General features: G+C 38.4%; 2 protein-coding genes across 3 annotated transcripts in view; one reads left to right on the plus strand and one right to left on the minus strand.

The window, feature by feature from the left end:
* The window catches only part of ACKR4 (atypical chemokine receptor 4), a 92,918-nt gene that overhangs the window by 29,512 nt on the left and 46,036 nt on the right, over positions 1-17,370 (plus strand). The window lies entirely within an intron of this gene.
* ACAD11 (acyl-CoA dehydrogenase family member 11) overlaps positions 1-17,370 on the minus strand; it is an 84,312-nt gene that overhangs the window by 13,571 nt on the left and 53,371 nt on the right. For both annotated transcript variants that reach the window (XM_014731869.3, XM_003363160.5), the window contains exon 14: positions 193-259. In XM_014731869.3, the coding sequence (XP_014587355.2) occupies positions 193-259 (67 nt within the window). The remainder of the gene's footprint in view (positions 1-192; positions 260-17,370) is intronic.

Raw genomic sequence — 17,370 nt, forward strand, 5'->3', positions numbered from 1 at the left:
AAAATGTTTCCTAAATATATCTTTTAGCAAAATAATTATGAAATACAAATATGTGACATTTAATCTCATAATATATTTTATATTATTAGGATTTGTGAGCCCAAATGGAACATTTGAAGTAAGTTAAGTGGATAGAGAGAAAGACTGACTCTTATTCCTACATGGATTTTTCGATCATAATTGTTTTATTACCTGCTGGCAGAGTTATTTTTAGTTCTTCCCAAAACAATTGCAATTTTGCAGTTTGGATTCCCAGCTCCTAAAACCAGGGGGGAAATGAGCAGAATACATTATAAAAGGAAATTTTTAGTGTGACATTACCTAAAAGTTCTAATTCTTCCAAGTTTATCTCTGGCAAAAAAATAGGCAAATAGAAAGAAAACCCTTGATTCATTAAAAAAAATACTTATGTACAAAACTGTACATCACTCAAGAAAAATGACCAGGCCAGGCCAAGAACGGACCCCATCAATGAGAGCTGCTGCACGAAAATAACCAGGAGTCAAAGAAGCCATGAAATAGCTGCAGCCCTGAGACAAAATGACGGCTCCCCATTCATACCATCTCACACGTCAGCATGCTAGAAATGTTGCGAAATTCTTCTAATGCATTTCCTCCTGTTTAGATCTCATATTTTCTGACATATAGACAAGAAGGTATTAAAACTCGTATGATATTTACCTCCCAACCAGTGGCTGAGAAAGACCTCATTCCCCAGCCATGGAGTTTGGTGAGGGTGAGTCTGTTTAAAGACCTCAGTGCCTATCCCAGACCGCACCATTCACCCTGGCTCTACTACAGAGTGGCAGAAGATGGTTTGCTTGGAGCTGTCCACACGTAGGAGGCTCTGATTCCACCTTCAGTAAGCTTAGGTTCTCATTTATTGATTTATAAAGGTTAGAAATTTGAAAATACAAAGTTATTCTCATTTTAATGCAAACTTTTATTCTATTACAGTTTAGAGGTCTATGGCAATTCCTCAAAGGGGCCTTCTTGCAAAAAGTACATTTCATTTTCACAGTACCTGGTCCTTCAGGGAAACTACCATATAACTGAATTGATTTTAAGTGGACAAGGTACCAGGTGGCACTCTCACAGGCAGGTATCTGACACTTAGCCTGAAGAAGAAAAGTATAGAGCATGTTACAGAAAAACTAAAGAGAGTCATTCTGAGACTTCGGGGGGCCTTGGCCTGAAAGCTAGTTTCCCACCAGCTGACCTTAAGGTGAGTCTCAGCCCTGCTCCACCGAGTCTCCTTATAGAATTCCTACTCAGGAGAGAAACATGGCTGGAAAAGAGCTCTGTGTTAATAACAGACAAAACCTCAACCAGCTACCCTTCCTCTTCTCTTAAGTGTGAACAGAAAACCAAGGATCTGTAGTATGTCAAGAGAGCCTGCAGCATTAAAGAGAATGACTGACCAAAATACACAAAGTGTAAAACTGACCGTGGAGGAACGAAATAAAACAAGAAACAGAACCTAAAACAAAACACCAAAGCAAAACTGAGCTAAATAAAACAAAAACTCTAGCTACCATAATCTGAAAGATCTCAATGTGTTTCAGCCATCAAACCAGAAAAGGATGCTATGAAACAGAAACCACCAGAGAAGAGGAAGATAAAAACTTAGAGATTAACATATGATTGCTAAACCAGTTTAGGCACTGGCCCGGTGGTGTAGTGGTTAAGTTCACACTCAGCTTCAGAGGCCCGGGGTTCACTGCTTTGGATCCCACCCAGGCACAGACTTACACACTGCTCATCGAGCCACGCTGTGGCAGTGTCCCACATAGAAGAACTAGAAGGACTTACAAGTAGGATATCAACTACTTACTGGGACTTTGGGGAGGGGAAAAAAGAGAATACGTTGGACATCCATAAAAAATGAATAAAATTATGCATTTAAAAAAACATAAAGTTTAATAGAAGCACTAAAAATGAGATTAAGAAAATTCCCCATAAGCAGAGGAAAACGTCAGAGGCTGAAAGCAAAGATAAGAAACACTGTGAGCCAACACATGAAGTCCAACATCAGAGTAAAAGGAGTCTTATAAAGAGACAACAGAAAAATAGAGGGAAGAATTTATCAAGGAAACTTGAAGAAAATTTTCTAAAACTGAAAAAAAAATCTTCAGATTAAAAGGGCCATTGACTGGCAAGAAGAATCTATGTCAAGATATGTGCTTGTGACATTTCAAAATATCGACAGTAAAAGGGAAAATCCCAAAAGGTTTCAAAGAGAAAAAAACAAGCCACTTAGAAAAGACCGAGGGTTAGATTTCTCATCAGCAACAAGAGATGCGAGATGAAAATGAAGAGTTCAGCCTACAATTCCATGCCCATTCAAAGTATCAGTTTCTGTGATGGCAAAGTAAATACATAGTCAGACATGAAAATCTCAGAGAATTTACCTATTATGCATTTTCTCCTCAAAAAGTTAAGAATGTACTCAAGCAAAATAAGGAAGTAAATCAAGAAAAAGGAAGTCATAGGATCCAGAAGATAGTGGATCCCAGGAAAATAATATATGGAAATCCCAGGATAATTGAACTGAAGTATGCCTAAAAGGTATCCGTCCAGATTGGAATAGGAAGACTAAAGACTCCCAGAGAGAGGTGTCCAGAAAAGAGAACTCAACAGAATTAAAGGTACAGTTTAAAGGTGTCGGGGTGGGGAGGGGTAAGAGGGAGGAGACATAAGATGATAAAAGCAAATAATGCAATGAAAGAAAAATGGCAATTAGAAACTCCAGGAAAATAATTTTTAAATGTACAAGTGAACAATGGCCCAAATATAAAAGAAAAACAATATGGCATAAATTTAAGTAATACATAGAGTATAAAACTATTCTAATTGACGCTGATGCTTAGAAACACTCTCCCTACGATGGCCGAGGTGATATTACATTGTATCAGTTAGAGACGGACAGGAAATCTATCTAACACACTACCCAGAGCAGCACTGAACAATATTTACAGAGGCCTATAAGGTAAGTGCCATGTGTTAGTTTTCAAAGTCTAGAGTCATCCTGTGGTCAACCATGATGTGGTCACAAGACAAAACATAAATGTTAGTAATCCTATGTAAAGTAGAAGCTGTTGCCGATAGAAGGGAAATATAGAAGGGAGGGAGGAAAGATAGAGAAAGGGGTAGCAGCACCCATATCCTTACGTTATCAAGTGGAGCATGAAGAGATTCTGTTACACGAGGATGCAGAGGAGAGAGTTAGAGACATCATCTAAAGTTTAAAAAGTAACCAACAAAAATTTGAAATAAAACAAATATCTTCATTAGGAAAGGGCACAGATTTATAATACAAATGAGTGAAATGGTCACTATTCAAATTGGGGAGTCAATGGGCAGTGTCTAAAATGAATAAACTAGGAGAGAGAAAAAAGCATTTAACCTAAAATTATAGCAGAAACTAGAGAACTAAAACTAGAAACGCTTAGAAGGGTTCTCTCTAGGGGATGGCATTGGGGTGTGGAGGGATGGGGAACAGCATGCTCTTAGATGTTTTCAGATTTGTTACCATTCGTAATTGAATAATAATAGTGATAACAACAACTACTACTTTTAAAAACATCTTAAAAAACTAGCCTACTATGTTGTAAACAGATCTGTAGACCCCAATTAGGAGAGGGAGACTGAGAGACTTGCTGAGTAAACTGCAAATTGTTTTTTTCTCTCTCCTAATCTCCTTTTAATCTGAATATTTAACCTGCGGGACGTGGAGGCGCCGTTTCCTGTACACTGGGGCACTTCCCCGCTTCTTCTATGTGACAAGACATAACTTCAGAAATCTCACACGCATGCTCCGCCTTATAAAATGCTTAAACTGATAAAAACACTAAAATGAGATTCCATCTGGGAAAGGGAGGAGAGGGAAGGGGAGGAAGGCAGTGTGCCTAAGAAGTGACTGTGCTCATCCCCAGGCTGGTACTGGAATAAGGAAACACCTTAAACTGATTCAGAGCTTTAACCACGTGATTGCTTTCTCCATGGCCAGTGCCATGAATTGTCAGAACATGCATCTTATATACATATATATGATTTTACCTATGACTAGAAAGGAAGGGAGAGGTGTTTTAACTAACTGGAACAGGAAATTTTTTAAAACACAACATTCAATTGGCCATTAGATGCCACACTGTAATCAGATAACAAATATGTTAGGCAAAATTGCGTCTATTTTTCCCCAAATATATGACTTACTGTCTATATTATTTATGAGATACAGAGAAAAACCATTTTCTCTACCCTTCTGGGATTTTGCAACATAATCTTATTACTAAATCCAATCATTTCAAACAAGATAAAATAGAAAGTTATGATATTGAAAAGGAATGGATCTATTTTTCTTTAAAAGAAAAATACAAGCATTTTCATAAAAAGAGAAATGTAATGTTGTTCACGTAGAACACTTTACAATGCCTTGAAAAGTCTGCAGTATGTGTATTGAGATTCAATATAAAGAATCTTAATTCAGGTTAAACATACTTATTGTACATCAACCAATAATAAAAGGCAGTTTTAGAATTTCTAGAATTTGTTCTTCTTTATATATATATATACGTGTGTGTGTGTGTGTGTGTATACATATATATATATATATAAAGACTTTATTTTAGAGCAGTTTTAGGTTCACAGCAAAATTAAGGGAAAGGTACAGAGATTTCCCCTATACCCCCTACTACTACCATGCACAGCCTCCTCCATTATCAACATCTCCCACTAGAGTGGTACATTTGTTACAATTGATGAACCTACATTGACACATCACAATCAACCAAAGTTCATAGTTTATATTATGGTTCACTCTTGATGTTGCACACTCTATGGGTTTGGACAAATGTATGATGACATGTATCCATTATTATATATTTCACTTCCCTAAAAATCCTCTGTGCTCCACCCATTCGTCCTTCCCCATCTCCTGAACCCTGGCAACCATTTATCTTCTTCTTGTCTCCATAGTTTTGCCTTTTCCAGAACGTCATATAGTTGGAATCATAGCCTTTTCACTTAATATGCATTCAAGGTTCCTTCATGTCTTTTCAGGGCTTCGTAGCTCATTTCTTTTTAGTGCGGAACAACATGCCAGTATCAGGATGTTCCTCTTTTAAATGGCAATCTCTCCCTCTCTCCTCGTCCTCTGGAACTCCAATTACGCATATTTTGGAGCTTTTGATATTTCCCCACAGCTTCCTAAGACTCTGTTCATTTCTTTCCACTTTGTCTTCAAACTGGATAATTCCTAGTGGTCTATCCTCAAGTTCATTAACTCTTTCCTCTGTCATCTCCATTATGTTATTCATTCAGTGAATTTTTTTCAGATATTTTACTTTTCAGTCCCAATATTTCCAATTAGTTCTTTTTTTGTTTTACATTTGTCTTCTAATATTTTCTATCTTTTTATTTTTCCTAACCTTATTGAGCAAATTCATAATAGCTGCCTTAAATCCTTGTCTCATCATTACAACACCTGAGTCATTTAGAGGTCAGGCTTTCCCCTTGAAAATGGGTCATGTTTTCCTGGTTCTTCATTTGGTGAGTAATTTTAGATTGTATTCTGGACATGGTGATTCTTTTGTTTTGAAGACTCTGGATTCTGATATTTCTCTCTGAAGAGTGTTGATGTTTTCCTTTTATCAGGCAATTAACTTAGGGAGAGTCAAACTGCAGAGTCTGTCCCTTTAGGTCGGGGGTAGGGGCAGGGGACCAAATTTCAGTTTCAGCTTCAAGGTGTTTTGAGTCTGCCCTGTGCATAACTTTTGTTCAGGACTTTTGCCAGAGACTTGGGCAAAGTTTACACAAGAAACCTAGAGCTCCCCTTTTCTGGCTTTCTCCCTTCCTGGAATACCACCCTACTCCCTCATTTTCCAGGAGCGATGATGGCTGCCCCAGACCCTGTCCTCTTGTTCCTCAGGACAAAAAGACATGAGTTTTCTAGAAAGTTTCAGCTTTCTCCCACCACACTGTGTCTTCAGGCCAAAGCCTAAAAATGGAAAACTCACCTTATGCCTGTTTCATCTTCCAAATTTTGACTGTGTTACAAAATCAGGCTGCCTTTGGCCACTCCCCAGAGTCTTCTGGTAGTCATTTTTTATAGCTTTTTAGTTGTTATCTGTGAAAAGGTTGATCTTAGGTGCTTACTCCACCACACCACAAGTGGAACTTCCCTCGAGTTCTCTTCTTTAAACTTTGCCCCAACTAGATTTTCTTATCCAGTGTGACAGTTTCTTACATATTCATGGACCTATCATTAATGTCAGCTGAAATTTCAGAAATGCAATGATCACCTCAAAATATGATCATATAAGCAGAATTAGAAATTACAGGAACTCTAAAACTTTTAAATCAATAAAACAGCTTAAAATTCTAATCCCTGCAATTATTCTGTATTGTGAATTACACATGTAAAGTAAAATATAGGTAAGATTAAAATGAAATTGTTTTAAAACCAATGCTTGTAATTTGGATTCTTTCAGATTTAATGGAATCTACTTTTCTTTTTCTTTCTTAAAGATTGGCACCTGAGCCAACAACTGTTGCCAATCATTTTTTTTTCCTGCTTTTTCTCCACAAATCCCCCCAATATATAGTTGTATATATTTTTTGTTGTGGGTCCTGCTAGCTGTGGCACGTGGGACACCACCTCACCATGGCCTGATGAGCGGTAACATGTCCACGCCCAGGATCTGAACCAGTGAAACCCTGGGCCGCCAAGGTGGAGTGCGCAAATTTAACCATTCGGCCATGGGGCCAGCACCCTAATAGGACCTACTTTTCAATCAGTTCTGAAAGGACTCTCTTTAGAAAAAAGGATGTTTCAGCTGCTGCACCTGCCAAACTTTGATGAGAAAAGATTCCCTCATTCATATATTTCAAGATTAAGTTTTAAAAATCTCAGATGTTACACTTGAAAAATTTTTTTTTAAATTTTTTATTGCAACATCGGATTATAACGTTATATAACTTTCAGGTGTACATCATAATATATTTCGAATTCTGTGTAGATTACATCATGTTCACCACCCAAAGACTAATTATAATCCAACACCACACATGTGTGCCTACTCACCCCTTTCGCCCTCCTCCCTCCCCCCTTCCCCTCTGGTAACCACCAATCCAATCTCTGTTGCTATGTGTTTGTCATTGTTTTTATCTTCTACTTATGAGTGAGATCATATGGTATTTGACTTTCTTCCTCTGACTTATTTCACTCAGCATAATACCCTCAAGGTCCATCAGATGTTATACTTTTGATGGTTAGTCCATTTGACTATCCTCATTTATTGGACCATGTCTGAATTTCCAAATTGTGTTTCCTAGTTTTATTTTTACGAGTGTGTCCTTCTGATGTTTATAGGTGATAAGAGATAAAAAATGAATTCCACTAATCTGAGGATCAACCCAAAAAGCATCAGGATGATTCAAATGGCAGATGGTAATACTTAAATTTCGTTGTGGATCTTAACTGAAATTTCTTATCTGAAAACACTGGGCTGGGGAAATTTTTTACCCTTGATTGGCCCTGGCTGTGCAATAATATGCGATCATGCTTTGATTTTTAGTTAGAAATTATAGAGAATCTTTCTCAGGGAGGCTCACTTTTAATTTTTCAACTGGATATTTTTCTACTTGGGGTTTTTGAGGTTTTAATTGTAGGCAGCCTTGAGGCCCACAGTTGAAGGGTTAGGCCACTTGCCCTGTATAACACATAGTCTCCTTGGTGGGCATACTTCTGAAATCAGAAATGGCACGATTTGGTGTTCATTTTCATTACAGATCTCTTCTTTCTCTACTTTCTATCCTGGTAATCAAGAACATTTTGGGTAAATCTTTTAAGGTTTCATGGATTTTAATCCCAGATAACCAGAAACTGAATCCTTCAAAAATAAAATCTCTATGATTCCCTTAAACCCTAGCTGAAAGCCCTTTTTTTCTAATATTCAGAATATATATTTTTATTTCCCAGTAGCATTTCTTGCCTTGCTCTTTCTATCATAAAAAATTGTTGCCACAGCTTTATATAAGTGTGCAAAAGATTTCAGATATTAGGTAAATTTTGAAGAAACTCAAGAAACAAGGCAAATAATTCTTTGATTTTGCATTGCTCAATCTAATATGGAAAAGCAGATTCTAAAAAATAAAACTTCTAAATTGGCTCTACTTTTGGGGTCATTAAGGACAGGAAGTAAGGGTGAATACATAGATTGTAAATTTTGAAATATTTTGATTTAACCTTGATATTTCAGAAAATGGGAAAAACCCCTCAAAAATACATCATCTCATCGTAGCTACAAGCAGAATTTGGCAGCTGCAGCAACTGAAACATCCTTCTAAATAGAGTTTTTGCTCTTTTATATTATTTTAGTTAATGAACAGGATACCAAATGTCATCAATGAAATATATTAGAGGAAATCTGAATAGACCAGAAAACATTTAAATATATCTTCTGTGTCACAGGCCTCATGAATAAAAACAGATGGCACAGATACAATAATTTTGTTTGTAATCCAGACTCTGTGGTATTTCAAGACTGTTCAAGTGCCAGGATTAAGTCAGGCTGAAAAATGACATCTCCTAGATATTTGCTGATGAATTTTAATTTCTTAGGCTCTTATAACCACATGGGACCAAACAAAATCATTCTCTAACACAAGGAAAGATGACAGGTGGAGAAAAAACATGACTATTGGGTCTGGATGTGGTCTGTAACAATGAAGAAAGCAATATGAATAATTTTGTAATACGAAGCACAGTTAGCCATCCGCAAAGTCTCAGCATCATTTCTTCTACCAACATTGAACTTCTGAAGTGAAATACTTAAACTTCATTTGGTCTTAGCTTTAACACTAATATTTAGCTTTAATTCAAATTGGAATGACTTAAATACCATTTTACAACAAAATTTCTACTCACTAAAAAAAATGTTTATCATACAAACCTACAGTTAAGAATAAAACCAATCTCGTGTTCTCTTGAAGTGTGTGCTATTTTTTTTCCTGATAGTATCTTTTTTTTTTGTTTATTGCAGTAACTTTGGTTTATAACATTATAGGAATTTCAGCTGGCAGCCAGCCCTGTGGCTGAGTGGTTAAGTTTGCACTCTCTGCTTCAGCGGCCCAGAGTTTCGTTGGTTAGGATCTTGGGTGCAGACATCGTACCCCTCATCAGGTCATGTTGAGGTGGCATCCCATATAGCACAACCAGAGGCACTCACAACTACAATATACAACTATGTACCAGGGGGCTTTGGGGAGAAGAAAAAAAAAGATTGGCAACAGATGTTAGCACAAGTACCAATCTTTTAAAACAAAAAAACAAGAATTTCAGATGTATATCATTATATTTTGATTTCTGTGTTGATTACATCATGTTCACCACCCAAAGACGAACTACAATCCATCACCATACACATGTGCCTAATCACCCCTTTTGCCTTCTTCCCTCCTCACTTCCCCTCTGGTAACCACCAATCCAATCTCTGTCTCTATGTGATTCTTGTTTTTATCTTCTATTTATGAGTGAGATCATATCGTATTTGACTTTCTCCCTCTGACTTATTTCGCTTAGCATAATACGCGCAAGGTCCATCCATGTTGTCACAAATGGCCAGATTTCATTCTGTTTTATGGCTGAGTAGTGTATATACCACATCTTCTTTCTTTTAAAGATTTTATTTTATTTCTTTTTTCATTTTTTCTCCCCAAAGCCCCCCGGTACATAGGTGTATATTCTTAGTTGTGGGTCCTTCTAGTTGTGACATGCGGGACACTGCCTCAGCATGGCTCGATGAGCGGTGCCATGTCCGCATCCAGGATTCGAACCGACAAAACACTGGGCTGCCTGCAGCAGAGTGCGTGAACTTAACCATTTGGCCATGGGACCAGCCCCCTACACATCTTCTTTATTTGGTCCTTGATGGGCACCTAGGTCGCTTCCAAGTTTTGGCTGTTGTGAATAGTGCTGCAATGAACAGAGGGGGTGCATATATCTTTATGCGTTTGTGTTTTCATGTTATTTGGATAAATACCCAGCAGTGAAATAGCTGGATCATATGGTAGTTCTATTCTTAATCTTTTGAGGAATCTCCATACTGTTTTCCATATTGGCTGCACCAGTCTGCACTCCCAACAGCAGTGTATGAGAGTTCCCTTTTCTTCACATCCTCTCTGACACTTGTTATTTCTCACTGGCATGAGGTGATATCTCATTGTAGTTTTGATTTGCGTTTCCCTAATAATTAGTGATGTTGAAGATCTTTTTTTATTTTTGAGGAAGATTAGCCCTGAACTAACTACTGCCAATCCTCCTCTTTTTACTGAGGAAGACTGGCCTTGAGCTAACATCCATGCCCATCTTCCTCTACTTTATAGGTGGGACGCCTACCACAGCATGGCTTTTGCTAAGTGTAGCCATGTCCCCACCTGGGATCCAAACCGGCAAACCCCGGACTGCCAAGAAGCAGAACGTGCGAACTTAACTGCTGCGCCACCGGGCCGGCCCCCTGAAGATCTTTTAAAGTGCCTGTTGGCCATCTGTATATCTTCTTTGGGGAAATGTCTGTTCATATCTTTTGCCCATTTTTTAATTGGTTTGTTAGTTTTTTTGTTGTTGAGATGTATGAGTTCAAATAGATTCTCTGCCCCTTTGTCTCTCTCTTCTTCTTCTGGGACACCTATAAAACGGATGTTAGTGTGCTTGATAAGCAATACATAGGTCTGTGCCCAGGATCCGAACCAGCAACCCCAGGCCACCGAAGTGGAGTGTGTAAACTTAACCATTACACCACCGGGCAGGCCCCTGTCTCCAGGTATTTTTTTATTTCTCTTTTGATTTCTTCATAGACCCAATCATTGTTCTGTAGCATTTTGTTTAATCTCCATGTATGTGTGCCTTTTTTCTGATTTTCTTCCTGTAGTTGATTTCTAGTATTGTACATACCATTATGATCAGAAAAGATGCTTTGCATTATTTCAATCCTCTTAAATTTACTGAGACTTGTTTTGTGGCCTAATATGTGATCTATCCTGGAGAATGTTCCATGTGTATTTGATTAGAATGTGTATTCTGTGGTTTTTGGATGGAATGTTCTGTATATATCTACTAAGCCCATCTGGTCTAATGTGTCATTTAGGGCCAATGTTTCTTTATTTATCTTCTGTTTGGATGATCTATCCATTGGTGTGAGTGGACTGTTAAAGTCCCCTACTATTATTGTGTTGCTGTCTATTTCTCCTTTTATGTCTGTTAATAATTGCTTTATATATTTAGGTGCTCCTATGTCAGGTGCAAAGATATTTAAAAGTGTTATATCCTTCTGTTGGATTCTTCCCTTTATCATTACGTAGTGCCCTTCTTCGTCTCTTGTTACAGTTTTTGTTTTAAAGTCTATTTTGTCTGATGTAAGTATTGCTACCCCAGCTTTCTTTTCATTGCCACTTGCATGGAGTATCTGTTTCCATCCCTTCACTTTCAGTTTGTGAGTGTCTTTAGGTCTGAAGTGTGTCTCTTGTATGCAGTATATAAATGGGTCTTTTTTTTTTTTTTTTTTTTTTTTTTTATCCAATCAGCCACCCTATGCCTTTCAACTGGAGCATTTAGTCCATTGAAGTAGCTATTGATAAAAATATACTTCTTACCATTTTGTTACTTTTTATTCTGGGTGTTTTAGTAGCTCTTCTCTGTTCCTTTCTTCTCTTGCTCTTTTCCCTTGTGGTTTGATGGATTTCTTTAGTATTATGTTTGGGTTCCTTTCTCTTAGTTTTTTGTGTATTTATTACAGGTTTCTGGTTTGTGATTACCATGAGGTTCATATATAATAACCAACATATATAGCAATCTATATTGTTGATGGTCTCTTAAGTTTGACCTCTTGCTAACAGCTCTACTCTTTTACTCCCCTCCTTCCGTATTTTATGTTTTGGATATCATATCTAACCTCTTTTTTTGTGTGTTCCCATTAACCTCATAGAAATAGATGATTTTAGTACTTTTGTCTTTTGACCTCCATATTAGCTTGTAAGTGGTTGATCTACTAACTTTACTGTATATTTGCCTTTCCCAGTGATTTTATTGTTTTCTTTTTGGGTCTTTTTGATAATTTTCTTATTCCAACTTGTGATCTTTTCTTTTCCACTTAAATAAGTCCCTTTAGCATTTCTTGTAAGGCTGATTTCTTGGTGATAAACCCCTTTAGTTTTTGCTTGTCTGAGTAATTCTTTATCTCTGCTTCCATTCTGAATGACAGCCTTGCCAGGTAGAGTATTCTTGGCTGTAGGCTTTTTCCTTTCAGCACTTTCAGTATATTGTGCCACTGCCTTCTAGCCTGTAAGGTTTCTGCTGAGAAGTCAGCTGATAGCCTTATGGGATTTCCTTTGTATGTAACTTGTTGCCTTTCTCTTGCAGCTATTTTAGGATTCTCTCTTTATCTTTAATTCTTGACATTTTAATTGTAATGTTTCTTGGTGTGGGCCTCTTTGGGTTTACTTTGTTTGATACTCTCTCTGCTTCCTGTAACTGGATGTCTGTTTCCTTCCTTAGGTTAGGAAAGTTTTCAGCTATTATTTCTTCAAGTAGATTCTCTGCCCCTTTGTCTCTCTCTTCTCCTTCTGGGACACCTATAAAATGGATGTTAGTGTGCTTGATATTGTCCTAGAGATCCCTTAGACTGTCCTCATTCTTTTTAATTCTTTTTTCTTTTATTTGTTCATCTTGGGTGATTTCCTCCAGTCTTTTGCCCAGCTCGCTGATCCATTCTTCTGTATCATCTACTTGCTACTGAGTCCCTCTAGTGAATGTTGCATTTCCAGTATTGTAGTCTTCATTTATGATTGGTTCTTTTTTTTTTTTTTTTAAGAACGGCACCAGAGCTAACAACTGTTGCCAATCTTCTTTTCTTTTCTTTTTTTCTTTCTGTTTTTTCCCCCCAAATCCCCCCAGTACATAGTTGTATATTTTAGTTGTGGATCCTTCTAGCTGTGGCATGTGGGATGCCGCCTCAGCGTGGCCTGATGAGCGGTGCCATGTCCATGCCCAGGATCCGAACAAGCAAAACCCTGGGCTGCCGAAGCGGAGTGCACGAACTTAACCACTTGTCCACAGGGCCAGTCCCTGATTGGTTCTTTTTTTATATTTCCTATTCTTTGTTGAAGTTCTCATGGAATTCATCCATTCTCCCCCCAAGATCAGTGAACATCCTTATGACTATCAATTTGCACTCTTTATCAGATAGAACATTTAGCTCTGTTTAGTTCTTTTTCTTTTTTTTTAAACATTGGCACCTGAGCTAACATCTGTTGCCAGTCTTCTCTTGTTTTTTCTTCTCCCCAAAGCCTCCCAGTACATAGTTGTATATTCTAGTTGTGAGTACGTCTGGTTGTGCTATGTGGGACACCACCTCAGCATGGCCCAATGAGTGGTGTCATGTCCATGCCTGGGATCTGAACCAGCAAAACCCCAGGCCACTGAAGCAGAGTGCATGAACCCAACCATTTGGCCACAGGGCTGGCCCCTGTTTAGCTATTTTTCTGAAGATTTGTCCTGCTCACTTATTTGGAACATATTCCTTTGTCTCCTCATTTTGCCTCTTTTTCTGTGCTTATATCTATGTATTAGGTAGATCAGCTACGTCTCCCAATCTTGGAGAGGTGGCCTTATGTAAGAGATGCCTTATGAAGCCCAGCAGTGTGCTTCCCTCTCACCACCAGTTCCAAATATTCTAGGAGTGTCCCCTGTGTGGGCTACATGTGTCCTTCTGTTGTGGCAGGGTTGCTCTTGCTGCAGATGCCCAGAGAGGCTAGGCTGTCCCCTTGGCCAATTGGTGGTAATGCTCAGCTGCGTGTGGTTGCTATTATCCCTTCAGCCACTCTATCAGGTGTGGGGAGCCCTAGCACAGTTGGCTCTGAGGTCTAGTATTCCAGTTGCAGTTTTTCTGTTAAGTGAGTATGCTCCCAGGGTGGCTAGTTAGGCTCAGGGGCTTACAATTGCTCCAGGCCTCTGACTTGTAAGGCTGTTGTCAGCTCTCTCAGGAGTGCAGCTGAGTAGAGCCAGCCCCAGGCATAGACTTTGGAAGGTGGGGCTGATCCCCTACATGGCTGTTTGAGAAGCACAAGTCTGCTGCAGCTGTAAGCCCCACCACCTGCAGGCCACACACCCTGTCAACAGTGCACACACCCTGACCCACTGAAGCAGACACACTCGCCCCACTGCAGAGGCCCCCCACACTCTACTAACACAGGCCTGCACCTCATGCAAACCCTGCCCCACAGAGGCAGACCCACTCGCCTGGCTGCAAAGGTTCCAGACACCTATGCAGGCACCTATGTGCGCCCAGAAGTTTCCTGAGGGCTTGCTGTTGGGTGGGGCCAGTCCCTAGGGTGGGCTGCCTGCCCTGGCTGAGCTTGGAAGTGTGGGGCAGTCCCCTGGGCTGAAACACCAGGGGAAGAACTCTAATGGTGTCTGCCAGCATCCGTGTCAGCATGCCTGTACTAGGTCACAATAATGGCTGCCACCAATGTCTCAGTCCCTAGGGAGGTCTCATCTCTCACTGAGAGCCTACCAAGTGAGTCTCTTTTCACCAAAGGACTGTACACCTTACTTTCTGGTGATTTTAGGTTGCTTTCCCAAATGGGTGGGTTTGTGTATGGGCCCTTTAAGAGCAGGGTTTTTTGTGTTTTTTTTTTTTTTGCCTTATGTCTGATAGCTTTTCTGAGGGTATTCCCCGTTGCTGTTAGTAGGCAGCAAAGCCAGATATTATGACACTTGTCTTGGTTGTGCTGAGTCCAAAAGCTGCTTATTGTGGGACAGCTCCTCCACTCAGATCCCCTGCTCCTCCAGGAAAAGCTTCATACCTTAAGATTGCTCTCAGCTGGCAGTGAAGTACCATGGCTTGAAGGTGGCATTTTTCTTTCTAGGAAGGAGTTTCTGCCTCTTCCACCTCAGTCAGCAGTGTCCTTTGTTATGAGGGTTCTTTTTATTCAGTTTTCAGTTCTTTCTCAGGAGTAATTGTTCCAAGAGTAGTTGTAAATTTGTTGTGTCCATGGGCGATGGTGAGTTCAGAGTCTTCCTATACCACTGTCTTGACACTGGATCCTATGTGTTATTTTTATTGGGGGAAACCCTTTGAAATTCACTTACTTCACCTCTAGGAGGATTTATATCTAATAAGTATTCAATAAGTGTTACATGCTACTACTACTGCTGACATTGTTACAGAATATGGTTGGATCAAAATCAAGTCCAAATAGATGAGAGCTGAAAATTTTTTGAAAACTTAAATAATCAAGCCATAAAAAACTAGATGAAAAATAGCATTTTTGAAATCTCTAGATGGGAAAGAAATTTTAAACTTAAAAATGATAAATGAAATCAAAAGAAAAAGATCAATTGGTTTATCTGTATAAAACTACTGTACATTAAAAAACAAAAGTAAAAAGTGAAAAAACAATTTAGGGAAAATATTTCATATAGCTGGAAAGGAAAGGGGAGGTACTGAATCTGTTATAAGTCATTCAGAAAGCAAAGGGGTAGTGAAATAAGACATTCTATTGGCAACATTCTAGGGAAATAGACACGTCCATACATTATTGGTGACAGTACAGAGTAATACTAGCCCTGTGGAGTACACTTTGGCAATATCCATCAAAATTACAGATTCATTTACCCATTGATCCACTTATCCAATTCTGGGATTTATCCTACAGATACAGCTGTTCCTGAAGGAAATGACACATGTACAAGATTATGCATTGCAGTATTATTGTTTGTATTTGTAAGTAATTGGGCATAAACCAATATCCATCAATAGGAGACTATTTACATATACTGTGGTATGTCCATATAATGGAACCCTTCTAAAAAGAATAAGGAAGCTTTCTACACACTTATCTAAAAGAACTTTAAGATTATTCTACAGTGTGAATAGTGAGAATGCTATCTTTTGTGTAAGAAAAAAAGGAATAAGTTATACATGGTTAATCACATTCTTCAATACTCCTCAGTAAGATTAGATTAAGTGCAGTTTCCCACAATATCTACAAAGATACAACATCACTTGTAATAGCAAAACACTGGGAACATTCTAAAAGTCCTACAACAGTTGAATGGTAAGGCAAATTATGGTAATCCATATAATAAAATATTATTTAGCTACTAAAAATGCCATTTATGGTGAGTTTAGAATAACATAAAAATGCTTAAGCAAAAATGCTAAGTAAAAAACTCATACATAATATGAATTCAACACGCAATATGGACACTAAAGAGAAATCATAAGATTATCTAAGTAATGCTCAATACATATCTCAATATCAATGGTATTTTCCGTGATAATGTAGTATATAGTTTAGTCAGATTACTTTCCAAATATCTATTAATGAGCAAAATGGGGCTACAAGAGGAAGGATGAAAATGGGTGTGGAGAGAGAGATTCTTCAGGAACAAGGGATATTGCTATATTAGGGCAGGTAAGGGTGAGAGACAATTTATGGTGAGTAGTCAGTTGGAATCATAAAGACTCTGTTCTTAGGGATAAGAGAAAACATCGAAGGGAAGGCCCCCCGCCCGCACCAAAAGGCACTAAAAGAAACATCAAGTAAGCACTTTGAAAAGTTGCCTAATATAAGTGATGCCTTTTCCTAGCCTCCAAGTTATATGACTGCCTTTCATGTTTTGTCAAGTCTCGGCTATTAACACCACCTCTTGTAGTTCTGTGTGGAGAACAGGAAAATATAGGAAAAAGCCAGACAATTAGGTAGTTTCACCATGTTTCATACACAAGTGTGACTCCCTATATACTACCAGAAGAAGCTTGATCCTGAGGTCTTTTCTGCCCCAAGGGCTGGGTATGGTTTGAATTAGCAAAAATGGTGTGCAAATTCAAAAGATGTAAAGATTATAGCATTATAACTGACTTACAAGAAGGGAAAGCTATTTACAAGAAAGCATGTGGTTGTGAGGGGGGAACAAAGAAAAGGGATAGATACTTTTAAATATAGTCATGCGCCACATAATGACATTTTGCTCATATATATGTTATATATGATATATACATATATATGGAATAAAATACATATAGAATGATATATATATCTATGATAGATCAATTGATTGATCAGTGAACAAAGCAAACAAAAGTCCTTGCTCTGATGAGCTTAGATTCTAACACAGGGCAAGAGATAATAGACAGCAAATATAAATGATATGGTGCATTTGCACATGATAAGTGCTATGGGTAAGGTGGATTGGGAGTACAGGCAGGTGAGGGGTATTTTAAATAGGGTAGTCAGAGATTGCTTCAGTGAGGAAGTAGTGACTAGATAAAGACTTGAAAGAGATGAGGGAGTTGAGCCTTGCAAATA

Source organism: Equus caballus, chromosome 16 (genome assembly GCF_041296265.1).
Source record: "Equus caballus isolate H_3958 breed thoroughbred chromosome 16, TB-T2T, whole genome shotgun sequence".
Taxonomy (NCBI): Eukaryota; Metazoa; Chordata; class Mammalia; order Perissodactyla; family Equidae; genus Equus; species Equus caballus.